We start from the raw sequence: 19723 nt of genomic DNA, 5'->3' as shown, positions 1-19723 counted from the left end.
TAATTAGAGGAAATAATTTAATATTGCTATTTGCCCTTTGTCTATAATAGAAGTGTCAGAGATGAAAGAAAATTAGTAAAATGTATATGAAAACCTTCCTCCTGTCAGAGTCTGGGGCTCACCATGGGACCCAGAGTCAAGTCCCCGTCCACCCACATGCACCTCAAAATCGCGTGAGACCCAGACCCGGCCAGGCCCCCCGCATTGGGCTAGATCCAGACCCAGCCAGTCCCACACTATCAAGCCCTGCCAGGCAGGGGGCATAGCCTCAGGTCCCCTGCCTGGTGTCAGGATGGGGGGCGTGGCCTGAGGCCCCTCGGCCCAGACCGGGGTGGGGGGCGTGCCTTGAGGTCCTCCGTCAAACCCCACCAGGTGGGGGGCATGGCCTGAGATCCCCTGTCAAGCCCCACCAGGTGTGGGGGGGGGGGTGCAGCCTCAGGTCCCCTGGCCCAGCACCGGGAGGGGGATGCAGCCTCAGGTCCCCTGTCAAGCCCAACCAGCAGGGGGGCACAGCCTCAGGTCCCCCATCAAGCCCCGCCGGGCGGGGGCGCGGCCTGAGTTCCCCCCAACCCAGCACTGAGGGTGAACCTTGAGGCCCCCCATCAAGCCCCACTGGGTGGGGGGGCACGGCCTGAGGTCCCCTGTCAAGCCCAGCCAGGCAGGGGGAGGCGCAGCCTGAGGTCCTCCAGCCTGGCACTGGGGCGAGGGGAGCAGCCTGAGGTCCCCTAGCCCAGCACCAGGACGGGAAGCGCACCTTGAGGTCCTCCGTCAAGCCCCGCTGGGTGGGGGTGTGTGGCCTGAGGTCCCCTGTCAAGCCCTGCCGGGTGGATGGCACAGCCTGAGGTCCCCTGTCAAGCCCTGCCGGGTGGGGGGCGTGGACTGAGGTCCCCTGTCAAGCCCCACGGGGGCAGGGGAGGGCGTAGCCTCAGGTCCCCGCTGATTGCTCATTAAGGCTCCTTATGGGAACTTGGCCTCAGCTGTGGGTGCATCCATCTTTGTGATGGAGTGATGGTCAATTTGCATATTCCCTCTTTATTAGATAGGATTAGCAAATGTTGACATTAAAAAATGCTGAATGAGAAATCAAGATGAACATCTTGGGGGGTAGGAGAAGGGACAAATCAAATGTCAACTTTGTTGCGCTAACCCAAACTAATATCTAACAAAGGAAATGGTGATGATTAAAATACAGCAAATTTGTGAGGAAGGATGATACATTAAAGATCACCTAGAGAAAAAGACTTCCTCATGTCAGAAAGGCAGAGTGGTAAAGTATACAAAATACATCTTGTGAGGCAGAAGGCTGGTTCCCTCCCTGGTTTTGCTAATGATCCAAGAGGTCCTCTCCCTAAATTGACAAGATTTAATACCATTAAGATCCCAAAGGTCCCTTTCAGCTCTTCAATTTTAACCCTTAAACTCAGAACTTTTAATTTTGTTTATTGGAATAGGAAGAGTGGAAGGTAGGAAATATTCTCTGTTCTACAGAGTATTTGTTTTATGGAGTGGATCTTGTTAAGTATTTTTTTTTCCCCATAGTATAATCACTACGAACTGGGTGAATCCAAAGTAACTCTATGCTGATTTTGATCTTCGAGTCTCATAAAAATGCTTGGAATTCCTTTACCACAGATAAGTTTTATTCTCCAACCATAAAACCCTCAAAGTAATGAAAAACAAACAGGACTTTCTTGTTATTCTCTATACATATCAGTATATCACAAACAAACTGCCAATTGTTATTATGGTTCAATTTTTTTATTTTAATATATGTATGTATATATGTATAGATATCTTTGCCTGGCATAATTTCAACACTGAGAGTACAGATTACTCAAGAGATACCTGACATTTTCTCAAAAATAAATATGATATACAGGATGATCTGTTGCTACTGCAACTTACCAAAACATTTCAAGTGAAGTGTACATCATGAGAAATAAATCTAACAAAATGAAAATTACTAACATTTTCAAAGTATTATTTTAGCAAAGACAGTCTACTCCAACATGAAACTGACCACAAAAAAAGCACACACACACACACAAAATACTAATAAGCTAACATAACCTAAGGATTTCTAATGTTACTAATCCCAGGCAGGTTCTCATTTACAGAGTTACTACTATTTCCACCATCATTTTATTTCTAAAATCAACATTCCTCTAGCTTTAAAACAGCTTTTTGTATTATCAACAACCACAGAGATTTTTTAGCCTAAAATAAGACTAAAGCAATTTCTCTTTTCTGGGGAAAAATGTAAACATTAATGATTTTAGGACAAAAAGCAATGACATTTAACTGAAATAATTAGCACCATTCTTAAAGGAGATACTAGTTGAAAGAATCATCAACCTACTAATTAAACATCCAACAAGTAAATAAATACAAATTCTGTACATTTCATAGCACTAAAGAAATATCTTGAAAAAAAAATCACTTGGTTTATGGCAATGGATACCACTACAGATCAAATTCCATCACTAACAATTCTTGAGGCACTAATCAAATGATTTTGATAGATAGATCTGAACTTTCGTATTTATCCCTCAACTCTTCAAGGCCTCTAGTTTCTGAATTACAATTTATTAGACTCAAAGCATAAGAAATCCACCAGCCTTTAAATTGTAAAAGGGAAGGGACTATGTGTGATTGGCTCACTGTCCTCTTAACACCTAGCTCAGTGCCTAGCACACAGTAAGTGCTCAATAAAAACCTACTAAAGGAATGGCTGTTTTGTTAAATGGCCTACGAACTATTTTTGTTGCTGTGACATTTTTAGTTTAATGTCTGTTTTTTATCATCAGTATTTGATTTTTATTACTATTTAATGTAAATCTAGAGTTTTTAAAATTTATATTCCATTTAACAAAAAACCCAGAAATAGTATTCCGCCCTCTTAAAAATAGACACGAGACATTATATAAAAGACAGAGTCAAGTGAGTAGAAAGCTTCTTGAAAACAACAGATAAAATTGGGTCTAGAGCCTACCAACAACCCAACCATCATGACACTGCCACAGGCCATAACCTACAGAGGTGACAAGGGAAAGCTGCTTGGGCCAGGGTGCACCTCTCTTCCACCCCTTTGGCAAATCAACACTATGCTCAAAGACAGCTGTCTTAAAAATACAGTCACAGACCTTTGCGAGTACTGAAAAGCTGGCAGGTAATCTAAAGGCCAAACACATCTGAGTCATAAATGACAATATTCTAAAAACAAGACAAAATGCTATGAGATATTACGTGAGAACTGGGGGGAGCATGCAGAAAGGAGAAGGGCAGGAAAAACAACTAAATAGAAATTCCATTAAAGCTTAAACTGTGACTCAAATTTGAAAAGTCCTGCTGAGTCGCATCTTCCTAGCCAATTTTCTTACAAGGAGAACTAATTAGAAACTAATATTCTAAATAAAATATTTCTAACACAAACACCTTAAACTTAAGTGAAAGCATATCAAATAGTGTCAATAGAATTTCACAACACAAATAACTGGCTAAGTTACTACAGAAAAGCAACTTGTGTGCTGGAACAATGAAACTTATCTTTGGAAGTGAGAAGACTTTGGGGGACACCTAAGATGTTATTTCTCTTTAAGGAAAAAAGAAATCTTCAAGTCATCCCTAGAAAAAGATTACACGATCTTTCCATTTCAATTTCTGGGAAGATTATCAAAATAAAATTTTGACTCAATTGTGTTAGTTCTTTTCTTCAGAACACTTAAAAAATAAACCAAACCTACAGTTACTTGCTCCATTAATTAACTTAAGGTTAATTTCTAAAACAAGTAGATTCCACTTCCTTTTCCTTCCCACCCATACAGAAAAAAATAAAAATAAAAATAAATGTAAGCCACCAAAGGTGGAAACCAGGCTTCTCATTGTTGGATAGAGAAGTGGACTGATAAACATATAATTAAAAAACCAAACAGTTATAAAATACTATCCCAAAAACTATCACAGATTATCAACAATAATGTTATCTACTAATAAAAGCTTAAGAAAAAATTTATAAATCAATTGTGATTAATAAATGTTTCCATACTGAATAAAAAAATCCCATAATAATGAGAAATACAAATGTAAAAAAGAAACAAAAACTCCTTTCAAGGAGGTAAGATAAAACATTTACTCTTTTGAAAACGAAGCCCAATTTTCTTAGTAGTGCCTCTGCATTCTAGTATCCTCAGAATTTTCCAAACCTGAAGCTACTTCTTTATGTGCCCAACTTCCTTCTCTTTCATTTTTTAAGAAAACTAAAATCTTGGTAAAATGTGTTACACATGCCTGACCTTTCTTAAACAGAGCATATTGGAACCATTTTTTGAATGTGGCACCATTAAAAATGCCTCTCAGGGTCATGAAGCACAGAAAGCTGTTTCATATTGCTCTATACAAATTGCCTGGCCTGTTTTGTTTGAGTCTACTTTTAAGGTTTTCCTATCCCCTTTTACCATTGAGCTGCTTCCTATCCCCACTTCTATCATCAAATGTGCATGCCTCAACAGCTCATCACCTCCTGTTTGGACTACTACAAAACCCTTCTAATTTGCTACTTTTAATTTGATAGGAAACCTAGTATTAAAACTTATTTGAACTATAATTTTTTTAAGTTACAATACAAATGAGTGAAAAGTATGAGCTTAGTGCATTAAATGTATGGAGGTGTTTTGAAATTGTTTAATGTTATATTTAAGTTGCATTCAAGTTGAAACTGTTTCCTCAATTTATTAAAACATTACAACATTTACTTTTCTAATATTGTAATTGGTTTCAAATTCTAAGCTAATAGCATTATTAGGCTGTATACAGCTGTAGTACCTACTATGATTTCACTAGAACTACACACTCAATGACACATAAAAGGTACTTCCTTCATGTCTAATTACATTCATTCTAATAGCATATGGTGAGTTAATAACAAGGTAAGAATCTATTAGATGAACTCACAAACCTAATTCCCAAAGGAGATACATATATACTATAAAGAAATTTTTATTTCAAAAATTGAGCTATCTTTCAGACTCCTTATTTTTATTTCATCTACTTTCAACTGATTATGGATTATATATTCAAATCACTAATAACTAAAATTTAGTTGATATTTACTCTATAATTAAATGTACTAGGGTTGTATATTTTAGGGGAAGGGACATAACTTTTAATATAAATATTGATGGTATTATAATTTTAATTCATTTACATCTTCTACTTACTAAGGGGGGGGGGGGACAGAAATGAGGTAAGTTAAGAAACTACAAATTAATGTGATTTTTATTTTTGTGATTATAGCAGGACCAGCTTTGGGGCTCTTAAAAAACAAAGAAGCAATGAAATCTTGCAAACACTTTTGACAAAATAACTCCAGAAGGAATGTACACATTAAAACAATAACAAAACAAGGAGTTCACAATATTGCTAGACAACAGTATTAAATGTCACTTCTAAGAATATTAATTATCACAGAAAGTTATTTCTAGCTGTTAACAGAAATCTCCTTGAAAAACCATTTTGGTATTTTCTAAAGACAAATAATGAGACATAATAATAAATAAGATACATTTCACAGTTAAATTTTATAAGATGCCCACAACAGTACCTGGTTCTGATTTCTACTGGTCCCTTTAACAGGATCACAAGTCTTAAAGGACCAACTCTCCCACTCGGTGAAGGGCAGAATCATGAGCATGCCCTTAGCAGTGGCCAGAGGGGTTTATATTACCCACATAAGAAACAGTAAAGAACTCTGACAGTGGGAGTGTTAAATATCTGAATAAATTATTTAGAGCAGTTGTCAGATCTCACTCTCTTTAATATTAGAACAGGCTCTCAGCAGCCTTGGAAAGGTTCTGAAGAAATGCTATTCAAAATCAAAACTGGATAGCTTCTTTGAAGTTCCTTCCAGACTCAGAGACTAAGAATTATACATACATCCAAGTCCAACACTACTAACACCAAACACAACTTTCTGCAAAGCAATACCTTTACTTAATAGAGGAAATTAAAAAGGTGGCTTTCTGTGAAGTTTTATGTGTTCTGCTAGAAAGCTGGGTCTTCTTTATCTGCATTCTCCTGGCTTCCATGGAACCAGAAGTTAACTGCTTTTACTTTCCAAAATTTAATTTTTAAACCAAATCCTAATTATAGCATGGACCCAAATTACTAAACTGATTTCCCTAATGAGCTACATGACCTTGGGAAGTTACTTCTTGTAAAATGAGAGGCCTTGCCCTAAGATCAGCTAGAATGCAATCTTCATGTCCTGTTCTGCACCGTACTCTCAGCCCCAGTATAGGGAAGGCATTAATGAGAGGATGATTATTGAATGAGAGGATCATTCCTGTCCGCAAACTACAAATATAAATGTAATCATTTTTCTTTTAAAAACAATTAGATTTTAATCTGTATATTAGGTTTTAATCTATATATTCCCAAACATTTTTAAGAGGACACTGAAACTAAAATTTCCTATTCAATAAATAAAGTTTTATATAATTTAAAATAAGGTATTCATTTTTCAGAAATAAAACGGGGAAATCATACAAGAACCGACAAACTTCACCCAGTTTGTTACACTTCCCTTTTCTTCATCCCCTTTAACCCATTACTGTATCTTGTCTCTTTCCTTTGAAACAAAAATAGCTGGTACAGAGAACATGCACTGGATTTGCAGTGAGAAGGCCTGAGTTCCATTCCTATCTCTTTCATTAACTGGCTCTGTAGGGCCAAGCCACTTCCCCTTTGGGGACTGCAAGACTGCATTTGTAAAACAAGATAGCTAAACTAATTATTAATTTCTAAAGTCTTCTGCTTTAAAAATCTATAATTCTCCTTTTATTCTAATTACTATTCTACTCTTAATGCCTTGATTCAGTGCTTGCCACCTCATTCCTAGACTTGCACAGTAGCCCTCAACGTATTGTATTACCTTATTTTTCCTTCTTATCCTAAAACTAGAGGCCTGGAGCACAAATTCATGCACTAGTGGGGTCCCTCCGCCTGGCCTGCGGAATTGGCCAAAACTGGCTCTCTGACATCCCCTGAGGGGTCCTGGATTGCGAGAGGGCGCAGGCCAGGCGGAGGGACCCCAGCGGTGCAAGATCGGGGCCAGGGAGGGATGCAGGAGGGCTCCAGGGAGTGTCGGGCCCATCTTGCTCAGACCCGATTGGCAGGACCCTAGCAGCAAGCTAACCTACCGGTCGGAGCATCTGCCCCCTGGTGGTCAGTGCACATCATAGCAAGCAGGTGAGTGGCCTTAGCATATCATTAGCATATTACGCTTTGATTGGTTGAACGGACGACAGGACACTTTGCATATTAGGCTTTTATTATATAGGATGAATTCAATCCTAAAACCATGAGTTAAGCAGAGTCAAAAACAGTCTTTGAAGTCAGAGAGACCCTGGTTTAAATTAAGACTCTGCCACTAACTAACCATATCTCTAAAATGGTGATATTATTAACTACCTCACTAAGGATTAAATAAACTATATACAAAGTACCTAATACAATGCCTGACATGCTGAAATACTCAACAGCAATTAGCAACTTTCCCTATTCCCCAAGATCAAAAGTTTCAGTTTCCCACTATAGCAAGGGTGACCAATAAGCTGCACAGGTGGCATGCAAGAAGACTTGTAAGAGGCAAAAACTGGGTTAAACATTCTCACCAGGTTCCTGTGTCTGCCTGTATTCTGCCAATATGCTTCTGGGTAAAGCAGCCTCGGTCACTAGCTCCTTGTGAATTCTCAAAATTCAATGGTGCAGCCTCCCCAGGCCAAACCGACAGTTCAAGAGGAAATGAAAACTGGACACAACTCCTCAAAAAGACATAGATCCTCTTGGTTTTACCTGAAAGCAAACTTCTTAGCCTATCATCATGTGAAAAGCCAGTTCCAATATTTTGTACTTAAATGTACAGGCAATACAGCTAATGTTAAAGTACCATCAAGCATTGTAATTTAACTTGGTTTTTCAATCAAAGAAAATTAAAATGTGACAAAAGAAAAAAAGGAATAAAGTTTCTCACAAAATGAGGATTTTCTCACTGAGCTTTGTAGAGTTACACAAATGCCTCAGCAAAAGCAATGGCTTTTTTATTTCAAAACTGGGTCAAAAGTGGAAGTAACAAGAAGAGGAGTAATGGGGGCTTGCTTGCAAAGAGAAGCTTATTTCTTATAAAGTGACTTAAGTACAGTCAGTTAATGATATGGAATTTTAAAAAAATTTCCAAACTAGGCCCTGGCTGGTTTGGCTCAGTGGATGGAGCATCGGCCTGCGGACTGGAGGGTGCTGGGTTCGGTTCCGGTCAAGGGCATGTGCCTTGGTTGCCTGGCACATCCCCAATGGGGGGTGTGCTGGAGGCAGCTGATCCGATGTTTCTCTCTCATGTATGTTTCTAACTAGCCCTCTCCCCTCCTCTCTGAAAAATCAATAAAATATGTTTTTTTTAAAAAATTCCAAACTAGGAATAACAATCTTACTGCCATACATTAATCAATGATACAGCTGAGTTACTGGGTAACACAGGGCACCCAATCAAGTGTATAGAAATCTGGAAACCAAAGAAATCTTGGGAAGAAACCTGGTTTTTTGAAGTGCCTTCTCTTCCAAGCTACTTAAGTCCAAGCAATTGCTGCAAAAGTATGTAATTGAAAGAATATAACACTATTTAGGGAAAAATCTTGCAGAAGGCTTAGCTTCATTAAGAATTATTCCCCACCCTAACCCCCCCCAAAAAAGAAGAATTAACCAAATTCCTATATCTGCTTAAGAACACAAACCACCAACTGAAAATGGGTTCTTCTGTGATCTGGCCCACCAGCTCTACCGGACCCTTTGAAATACACTACCCAACGAATCTGACGGAAATTCCTGCCACCGGCTGCCATGTTGCTTCTGGTTCATCATTTTTTAAACAGCAGTTAAAGTTCATCCACACTACCCCCCACCCCCACCCCGATGTTCTCTGCTCACATCCCAAATTAAACAGCCCTAATTTTCTCTACCCAGACTTGAGATTTATCATCAAAGCCGTTCACCTCGATGACTTTCCTCCTCCACTCCCATTTTATCTCCTCTGCATACAGTCCCTTTCCCAGGCCAGTTTTCCCTCATGCATGACCTTATCTACGACCAGGACTCTCCTCACCCGGTCTTGGTTCCAGCTTCATCCCCCTATTCCAGTCCCCATCATGCCCAGTCCCTCCTCAGCTACACTCCAGCCCCGGCCTCTGACCTCGACCCCCTCAGTCCAATCCCCACCGTTTTTAATACCTGACCTTATTAACGCCTGCGCCCCCCACCCCACCCCACCCCACCCACCCCGCTCCGCACCAGACCTTATTGCAGCTGTATGTCCCCCACCCCGCACTGTACACCAAGTCCTGTCACCCCGGCCTGCCCAGCCCCTCTTCCTGTCAGATCCCCTGCCCAATCTTCCTCTTTTGGGTCTTCGACTAAATGAAACCCAGACCCCACTCCTCATCCCAGCGATCCTCCCTTGGGCCTAGCACAGGGCCACTCGGGCTGGCCCATCACACTTTCTGTCCGACTCTGAACCGGGTGCGTCTCCCATTCATTCCCGGGAACCCGGTGTCACGAAATCTCGGACCCTAGCCTAGCCTACGAGTACCCCATTTCTGCCTCCCCAGACCCCGTCCTCACAGTCCAGGGTGTCTTCCCCACCTCCGAGCGGGCCTGGGACCCTCCGGCCCGTCCGCGACCCGGGCTGGCTCCGTGCGCGTGCTCAGCCCCGGAGACCCCTCCTCACCCTACCGCGCAACCCAGCCCTGCACCCCAAGCCCCCCTTCTCTAGGGGTCCCTCTCCCCACTTGACCCCAGTGCGGTGACCTGCGCCCCCGACGAGCCCGGTGCTCCACTCTCTCGGGTTCTGCGCCCCACACCTACTCCCTCCGCACGCCGCCCAGTGGGGTGTGTCCCCTCCACCCACCGGCCTCACCGCGGGGTCACGGCTCCCCTGCTCACCTCGGCGTCCACCACCTCGTGGTAGGCGGGCGGGGGGTCGAAGCCGCCGCCGCCGCCGCCGCCGCCTCCGGTGTTGCCACCGCGGGAGGGGCCGCCGTCCCCGCCGCCGTCGCCGCGCGGGCCCCCGCCGGGCCCGGGGCTGGGGCCGCCGCCGCTGTCCATGGGCTCGTAGCCGCCGTAGTCCAGGCCCGGCCGCTCGTTGGTGAGCAGCGCCACGGCCTCGTTGATGTCGTTCTTGGCCAGGCGCAGGGCCTTGCGGATGGTGGCGGGGTCCGAGAAGCCCATGCACAGCAGCGTGGTCATGTGCTGCTCCTCCTCCGACTCCATGGCGCGGGCCTCCGGGCCGCGCCGGCCGGCGGGCGGCGAAGCTGCGGGTGCCGGGCTTTGCGGGCCGCGCGAGGCTGCTTCGGCGCCGTCCCCGCGCTCCGGCGGGCCTCTGCGCTCCCGGCCTGCGCCCTCCGAGGCCGCCGGGCCGGGCTGGGTGCGGGCGTGCGCGCCGCGAGCCGAGCGAGGGCGGTGGGGCGCTCAGGCGCGGCGGCCCGGCCCAGCCCAGCGCGCCGCCATGTTGGCCTCCGCCTCCCCTCCCCTCCCCCGCCGCCGCCGCCCGCGCCTCCGCCTCCGCCCGCGGGGCCGCGCCTCCGCTCCCGGAAGTGGCCCGAGGCCCGCGGTTCACGGGAAAGGTTGGAGGTGATTTTTTTTCTTTTTTTTTTTTTCTTAAAGGAGCGAAGGGAGGGGCCAAGCCGGAAAGCGTCTCTACGGTGGAAGGGCCCCCGCGAGGCCCGGGCGGAGGCGAGGGAGGGTCCCCGGTCGTCGCCGCGCCGCTCGCTCATGTCTCCAGCAACGGGCTCCCCCGGGAGCCGGTGGGGCGGGAGCGCAGTGCACCTCGCGGCGCGGAGCGCCCGCCAAGCCCAAGCCCAAGCCCAGGATCCAGTGACCGCGGCTCCCTCCGCCTCGCACCCGCACCTCCGGAGTCCCCGCTGGACACCGCGTCCCGACACGCACCGCGTCCTGAAGGCAGTTCACTTGCCGCGACCTCCAGCCCCGCCTGAGATGCCTGGTGCAGAAGGAAATTCACCTGCCCCGCTGCCTGAAATACACCCGACGTCGACATGAGTTCATGCCCAAACCGGGCATGTCCACCCACCCGAGCTGAAATGTACCCCCACGCACACACGACCCAAGTCCCTCCATCTCTGAAATCACCTTCAACCGGTTGGAATGAAATCCCAACCTTCCCTGAGTTTTCCATCCAACACTGAGTGGCCACCAAACCTGGCTGAACTCCCCTGAGAGTCTGAAGTACATGTTACGACCTTAACTCTCAATCTCGGTGCCGTCTAGGAAAACTCCGCATCCCCCGCCCCAGCCACAGACTCTGCTCCCCACCGGAGGCTGACCCACCCACCGCACACAGCAGCCTCTGGCTCAGGGTTCCCGCTACTTCCGCCCTTGGAATCCTTGAGCAATCCTCTCCCCGTTGCTCTATTTGCTTTCTCTTGTCACCTTTAGCTTTAGAGCTCCAGGGCCCTTATCGCCAGCCCCCTTGGCTCCACCATCTAAGCTCTGGCCCTTCCTCTACCGGACACCCCCCTCAATTTCCTTTAATTCACGCTAATCAATCCTAGGTTCTTTTCTTCCCCTCTCCAAAGTCATGATGCCTTCTCCTTATCTCACTGAGTACTTGCTAACTTAGTTCATCTCACCAGCTAACCTTTTTATTTTCATCCCATCAAACCCCTCCTATTGCCAGCCCAGCCGTCACTAAAATCTCCACTATCCCAAATCTTAAATTAGGAGCAGTACTGAGAAATTTTCCCTGTCAGCAGCTTTTCCCCTGGACCATGAGCCCTTCTTGCTTGGTACTTGCTACCTATGTTTATAAACACCCAGCGATTTGATTTTCAGGGTGAACTTATCACTGTTGTTTACATTTAGATGGAGTAACTGTATTCATTGTACTGATTAAAGGCTAGGTTATAGACCAAAGACTAGGCTTCATATTCAAAGGGAGTAAAGCCTCTTAGTTTCTACGTGAAAATAAAACAAGTTCTTCTTCTTACATTTCTGGATAACAACAAAAAACCTACTAAGGAAGAATGCCTGTAATTGGATGCAGGTCACAGCATTTATATTGGAGTGAAATTTTATTGTATCATCGAGTTTTAGGGACTCAATGATGTTTTAAATATTTATCTGTGGCCTATGAAGAACAAAGGTAATCTAAATCAACCCGAGCAGCCTGTCACACATGCCACGGTATTTAATGTACTCCACACAAACAGGTACCGAGTGTGGATCAGGTGCCAGATACTGTTCTTGGCAGTGGTAACACAAACAGAAAACAAAGCAGACAAAATTTGATGATGGCAAAGTGGTGCATTCAATTTTGTCAAATGAAAAGTTAATTAAGTGACCAGATTAAGAAAAGAGCTGCAAGGGGAGAGAAAGGAACAAGTAAAGAAAAAATTGTTTGCCACTAAAATTCAAAATAGAACCCAAGGGATAACGAGACAGAGCTGACCAATTCAGATGGCACATAAAAAGACTCATCAACAGTGGCAGGTTTATAGAACATGACAGAGGAAGCTGTGCTGAGCTGAGAAGAGGAAGCAGAGAAGGAAGCAGAGAAAAACAAAGTCCGTGATAAAAATTGGAAAGGAGCCACCAAGGCTACAAGAAACAAGGAAGGCCATTTGTGAACTGGACGCTGGAGTGACTGAAAAGCCAGAGTGTCATTTGAGGATACAAGTAGAATAATCACACTTTTTTGCATGTAAGAGAGCAAGAATAAACACTCTGGAATTGGGATAGCAGGGAAGGGGAATATGGTATGACTAGTCATACTTTCACTTACATTTTTTAATTTATTTTTTGCTTTGTATTTATCTTCATTGCAGCAAAATCTTGAAAATCTTAAGAAAACAAAAACAGTAAAGCATAGTCAATTCACATTTACTCTTCCCTAGAAGCTTCTAGAAGAGAAAAAAAAATAGCTAGGTCTACAAGAAAGGTGTGATGGACTGTCTTGAAGATAAGATATGAGGGTTTTCTAATATTGATTAATAAATAATTTTAAAAATATTTAGTGTTTTGTTTTGTTTTGTTTTTTGCTTTTGAGCCAGGCTGAGGACTAGGGAGACAACTGTGAGCAAGTCATGCATGATTTCTGCCCTTTTAGAACTGACAGTCTTTGCAGGGAGATCCACAAATAAGCAGTAATCATAAAGTGTGATAGGTACTTTGACAGGGAAATTTGGGGATGTAAGGAGAAAATTTCTTGCCCTCTGTGGTATAAATTACCCTGTCTAGGAATTCTGGAAAGTTTCCAAGAGGAAATGATATTTAAACTATAACCTGACAGAAAGTAGGAAACCCAGGAAAAGAAATATGAGATGAGGGGAGCGAGTACCAAAGAATAGGAACGGCATACACAAAGACCCTGAAGTGGGGGAGAGGAAAGCAGTTTAGAGGAATGAATAGCCAGTGAAGTATGGCTTGAGTGTAGAGTACTAGAGAGGTAGTTGTGAGAAAGGAATCTAGAAAGGTAGAGAAAAGACCTGAGATGGGCACTTAAACTGTGATAAGAAGTTTGAACTTTATTCTGAGGGAATGGGAAGCCACTGAAACATTTCTAGAGGAGAGAGGTGATCGTATTTAAATTTTAGTTCGACCTACTGCAGTGTAGAGAATGGTCTAGAGGGGAGGAAGAATAAAGGTGGAGAATCCAGTTAGGAGACAAGACCAGTCAGCCTTCCTAGGTAACCACTTTGTAATGAAGAATTGAATATTTTCTAAGTAAAAATAAATCAAAGAAAGGCATAACGTATGAGTTCACTTACATGTGGAATCTATAAAACAAAGCAAATGAATAAACAAAGAAAAACAGACCCATAGATATAGACACTAATCTGATAGTTGCCAAAGAGGCTGGTTGGGGGATAGGGGAAAAAAAGAAATAAGCTTCTTTGTTTAAAGCATTTTATTTTGAAGTGATTCAGACAAGTAGAAAAAATACTATTAATAATTGAGTTTTGTTTTCTTATCCAATCTACAATATTTGTCTTTTTTTCTTGGTTTCTGGCAGTTTTACTGTAATGTGTCTAGGGGTGGTTTTCTTTTTTACTTATCTTTAATGGAGTTTGTAAAGTTTCTTGAATATGTGACTTGAAATCTTTCATTAGCTTGGAAAATCCCTGGCCGTTATTTCTTTATTTATTAACCAGAGGCCCGGTGCATGACATTCGTGCACTGGAGGGGGGGTCCCTCAGCCTGGCCTGTGCCCTCTCGTAGTCCAGGATCCCTCTGCCACCGCTGCTTCTGGCTGAGCAGTGCTCCCCCTGTGGAAGCTCACTGACCACCAGGGGGCAGCTCCTGCATTGAGCATCTGCCCCCTGGTGGTCAGTGTGTGTCATAGTGACTGGTCGTTCCACCATTTGGTCAATTTGCATATTAGGCTTTTATTATATAGGATTCTGTTTTATTCTCTCTCTCTTCTCCATTTGGGACTTTTACTATGTGAATGTGAGACTCTTTTCACTGAGTCATATCTGACGCTTATGCTTGTTTATGTATTTTTTAGTCTTTTGACTATGCTGAAGTTTGGATTTTTTTCTGTTCTACTTTACAGTTCACAAATTCTCTTTTTAGCTACATCTCATCTGCTGTTAAGTCTATCTATTGAGTTCTTAATTTCAGCTATTGCATATTTAAGCTCCATAATTTCACTCTAATTCTAAAACTTCCACATGTGAGCTGAAACTCTTTATCTTGTCATTTAATTTATTGAGCATATTAATCAGTTATTTTATAATCTGTGTCTGATAACCTCCATATCTGGATCTCTTGTGGTTGTGTTTCTATTGTCTGATTTTTCTCTTGACTACCAATCAAGTCTTATATTTTTCTAAGCATAATTTTTTTTTAAATTCTGGGCATTGTATAATGTTTAAAAACTATATAGATGACCTGAGGTTCTAGATGATGTTATCTTCCTTACAAGATGATTTATTTTAGCTTCTGGTGGACAATTGGGAGTAGGGATGATGAGCAAATTAATCCAATAAAGGATTAAGTTTCTTTTGAAACCAGACCTCAGTTTTTGTAAGGCTTGGTCTATGTTTGGTGTACCCTTACTCCTAGCAATCTTTAGGGTTCCAAAATTAATTAATTAATTAATTAATCTATTTATTTATTTATTTATTTATTTATTTATTTATCATATCTCAAACCATCCCAATACATGTGGCTTAAAACAACAATGATATATTATTTTCCACAATTCTCTAGGCTGATGGGGCAGTTCTGCTCCATTTGGTGTTGACTGGGATCACTCATAAAGCTGCATTCACCTAAGAGCTTGGCTGGGGGTGCTTTGGTGCTCTTCCACATGGCCTCTCTCTCCACATAATAGCCCCTCTTCCAGGGCTTCTCCATGTGACCTATCTCTCCATTTGGATAACCTGGACTTCCTTAAGGATGGAGTTTGGGTTCCAAGAAGGAGAATTCGAAAAGTACAAAACCTCAGGGATGAGTGCTTATCAAATCTCTTTTTGTGTACTTTTATTGTGGTACTGTTGATAAAAACAAATCACATGGCCAAGCCTAAAGCCAATGTAAAGAGTGAACACTGAGAGGCATAAATACTGGGAGGTATGGTTCATTGGGGGGCCACCAATGTAACAGATTACCATGCCAAATGAAAGCTTGGGGTGTTTACCACGGTACCTCCTCTTTCGTGGCCTTTTATCTCCAGTTTTTGTCATCACAGTTCCCTAAGGCTACCCAAAGCTCTCCTTAGCCTCTTGCCCTCTTGGTTGCTAAGAACCAGCGAATGCAGCAAAGGGAAAGGCGGTGCCGAACGATGGGCTAGCCTCTTTGTACTTTTCTTGTTCTCCTTGGAATTTGGCCCTTCAAGTTCTTGCTTGAAGAGAGCTTGAAACTTCCAAGTTTGTTTAAAAACTTTCCAGTGCCTTCAGACAGATATTTCTTCTGTTCTGCCCAGCTTGTCTAGTTGTTCTCAGTAAGAGGGATGGTCTTAAACAAGCAGAGCTGTCCTTGCTGGAATCAGAAATCCCATAGAAGGGAAGAAGATGGAGAGCATTTTGAGATAGGGGTAAAGGAGCAGGCCTTGACAGAGAAGGAGATTTTGCAAGACTAGGACGAGGTTAGCATTTTGCAGGTTCCAGGAATGCCCTGCTGCCTCACAGTGCCTCAGGAAGTAGAGGTTAAAGAGAAATGGCTGCCTGGGCCCCCAGGATTTCCAGCTTTCACAAAATCCCCCAATCTCTAGCAGGTAAGGGAAGTAGCAGAACGACCTTGACTCAGAGGACCCTAGCCTGTGCAGGCTCAGACTGTGATCTTGTCAGTGTTAACGAGTACAGACCAAGGCAGAGGGCCCTTCCTGGTGTCCTCTGCAGAAGACCCCTGCAACTTGTATAAAGCCCTCCTGTTGCAGGGGAGGGAACCTTAATTATAATGAAAATGTTCTCAGATTGACTGTGGTGATAGTTGCACACAGAAACATTATAATTTAACATCTCGATACTTTCACAAATGAGGGTTAAGGTGAGATTTAATTTGTTTCAAAAAATAAAGTAAAAAGATATTTAATGTACCAGATTTTTATGGATGCAAAGCCATACCCATCATATATGTTAAAAAAATAATAAAAATAACCACCAGAAAATTGGCATCAACAATTTGGTGTTTGTAGTTTTTTTTTTTTTTTGGGGGGGGGAGGGGGGCATAAAACAGCTTTATTGAGATGTAATTCATATACCATACAGTTCACCCATTTAAAGTGTACAGTGGTTTTTAGTATATTCATAGATATGTGTAACTATCACCACAGTCATTTTTAGAACATCTTTATCATTAAGAAAGAATGCCCATACTTTTTAACTATCCTTCTTCTTTCTCCTCATTCCCCCCAGTGTTGAGCAAACTACCACTAATCTACTTTCTGTCTCTGGAGCTTTTCCTATTCTAGAAACTTCATGTAAGTGGAATCTTATAACATGTGGTCTTTTTTGTCTGGCTTCTTTTACTTAGTATATTCTAAGTAAAAGCTTTATCTATGTTGTGTAGAATGTATCAGTACTTTATTCCATTTTATGGCTGATATTTTTAATATTTCATCATATGGACATACCACGTTTTGCTTACCCATTAATAATAGACATTTGAGTTGTTACTACCATTTGAGTATTGTGAATAATGCTACTACAACAATTTATGTGAAATTTTTTGTGTGGACATATATTTTAATCTCTCTTGGATATATACCTAAGAGTGGAACTGTTGGGTGTAATGTCAACTCTATGTTTAACTTTTTGAGGAACTGCAAATTGTTTTCAAAGTAGCCTACATTTTACATTCCCACCAGCAGCATGTGAGTGCTCTGATTCCTTCACATCTTCTCTAACACTTATTATAAGCTGATGTTTTGATTATAGCCATCCTAGTGGGTGTGAAGTGGTATCTTCTGGTTGTGATTTCCCTGCTAATGATGTTGAGCATTTGTTTATGTGCTTATTGGTCAATTATATATCTTCTTTGGAGAAATGTCTATTCAAGTCCTTTGGTCCTTTTTGAATTGAGTTATGCTTTTAAGTTGTAAGGGTTCTTTTATATTCTAGGTCCAAGTTCTTTACTAGGTGTATGATTTTGCAAATATTTTCTCCTATTCTGTGTGTTATATTTTCACTTTTTGGTAGTGTTCTTGAAGCATAAAAGTTTTAAATTTTGATGAAGTCCAGTTAATCTTTTTTTCCTTTTGTTGCTAGTGGTTTTGGTGTTATATCAAAGAAATCATTGCCAAATCCAAGGTCATGAAGTTTTTCAAATGTTTTCTTCAAAGAATTTTATTCTAGTTCTTACATTTAGGTTTTTGATCCATTTTGAGTTAGTTTTTGTGCATGGTGTGAGGTAATTTTATTCTTTTGCATTTAGCTATCCAGTGATTCCAATACTATTTTTGAAAAGACTATTCTTTCCCCCATTGAATGGTCTTGCACCCAATGTCAAAAATCAAGTAAACATAGGTTTACTTCTGAAATTTCAATTTTATTCCAATGACCTATTTGTCTACCTTTATACATATACCACACTCTTTTGATTACTGTTCCTTTGTAGTAAGTTTTAAAATAAAGTATGAGTCCTCCAACTTTGTTCTTTTTCAAGATAGCTTTGGCCATTTTGTGTCCCTTGTCTATATTTATATATTAGAATCAGCTTGTCAGTTTCTACAAGGAAATCATCTGAGATTCGGGTAGGGATTGCATTGAATCTGTAGACAAACTTGGGGAGCATAACCATCTTAAAAATATTAAGTCTTTCGATCCATGAACATGGGATGTCTTTCCATTTATTTAGAGCTTTAACTTCTTCCAGCTGTGTTTTGTAATTTTCAAAGTACAAGTCTTATACTTATTTTGCTAAATTTATTCCTAAATATTTTACTCGTGTGATGCTACTGAAAATAATTTTTAAAAATAATTTCCTTTTGCCTTAACCGGTTTGGCTCAGTGGATAGAGCGTCAGCCTGAGGACTCACGGGTCCCAGGTTCGATTCCAGTCAAGGGCATGTACCTTGGTTGCGGGCACATCACCAGTAGGGGGTGTGCAGGAGGCAGCTGATTGATGTTTCTCTATCATCGATGTTTCTAACTCTCTCTCCCTCTCCCTTCCTCTTTGTAAAAAATCAATAAAATATATTTTAAAAAATTAATTTCCTTTTTATTTTATTTATTATTTATTTACTTATTTTTGGAGAGAGAGGGGGAAGAAGAGGGAGAGAGGAACATGGATTTGAGAGTGAGACATTGATTAGCTGCCTCTTGCTCCCTACTGGGGATTGAGGCCACAAACTTTTGGTGCATGGGACGTTGCCCAACCAACTGAGCCATACTGGCCAGGGCTGAGGTTGAATTGTTTGCTTGAAAATGAATTTTATTTCCATACAATTGAATTTTATACATTGATCTTGTAACCTATAACCTTCTTAAACTTGCTTATTAAATCTAATATTCTTTTAATGTATTTCTTAGGACTTTCTATATATAAGATCACATTATCTGTGAATAGAGGTTGTTTTACTTTTTTCTTTCCAATCTGGATGTCTTCTGTTTATTTTTCTTGCCTAATTGCCCTGTTTAGATACTCTAATACTGTGTTGAATAGAGGTGACAATAGTAGCCATCTTTGTCTTATTCCCTATCTTTGGAAGAAAGCATCCAATATTTCACCATTAAGTATGATGTTTGCTGTGGGTTTTTAATGTATGGCTTTTATTATGTTGAAATAGTTGCCTTTTATTTATAGTTTATTAAGTGTTTTATCATTAAAGGGTGTTGGATTTTGTCAAATGATCTTTCTTCATCTATTTAGAATCTAAATTTTAGATGATCATGTACTATTGACATGGTGTATTGCTTCAATTGCTTTTCAGTGTTAAACCAACTTGCATTCTGGGGTAAACTGCACTTGGTCATGGTACCTAATACTTTATATGTGTTACTGGCTTCAGTTTGCTAATATGTTGTTTAAAATACAGTAGTAATATTGGAGAAAGAGAGCAATTATTTTTAGAAGAATCCAGTTTCTAATTATTTACTGCAAAAAAAAATCAGTATAAAAATGGAGAAACAGCTAGAAGAAAGAAGAAGAAAAGATAATTTTTTAAGTCCAAGTTTCCTCCCACCCCTTAGTAAAGAAAATATATTGCCAAATGGGGAGT

The 19723-nt window shown here is 41.7% G+C and overlaps 1 protein-coding gene across 1 annotated transcript in view; it reads right to left on the bottom strand.

Moving 5' to 3' along the window:
- USP24 (ubiquitin specific peptidase 24) overlaps positions 1 to 10567 on the bottom strand; it is a 137176-nt gene extending 126609 nt beyond the window's left edge. Inside the window, exon 1 of the mRNA XM_008139495.3 lies at positions 9988 to 10567. Coding sequence (XP_008137717.2) covers positions 9988 to 10314 — 327 coding nt within the window. The 5' untranslated portion in view covers positions 10315 to 10567. The remainder of the gene's footprint in view (positions 1 to 9987) is intronic.
- Positions 10568 to 19723: the final 9156 nt, after the last annotated feature.

Source organism: Eptesicus fuscus, chromosome 9, assembly GCF_027574615.1.
Source record: "Eptesicus fuscus isolate TK198812 chromosome 9, DD_ASM_mEF_20220401, whole genome shotgun sequence".
NCBI lineage: Eukaryota > Metazoa > Chordata > Mammalia > Chiroptera > Vespertilionidae > Eptesicus > Eptesicus fuscus.
Note: the sequence above shows the minus strand (reverse complement) of the source record. Positions and strands in the feature narration are given on the sequence as shown.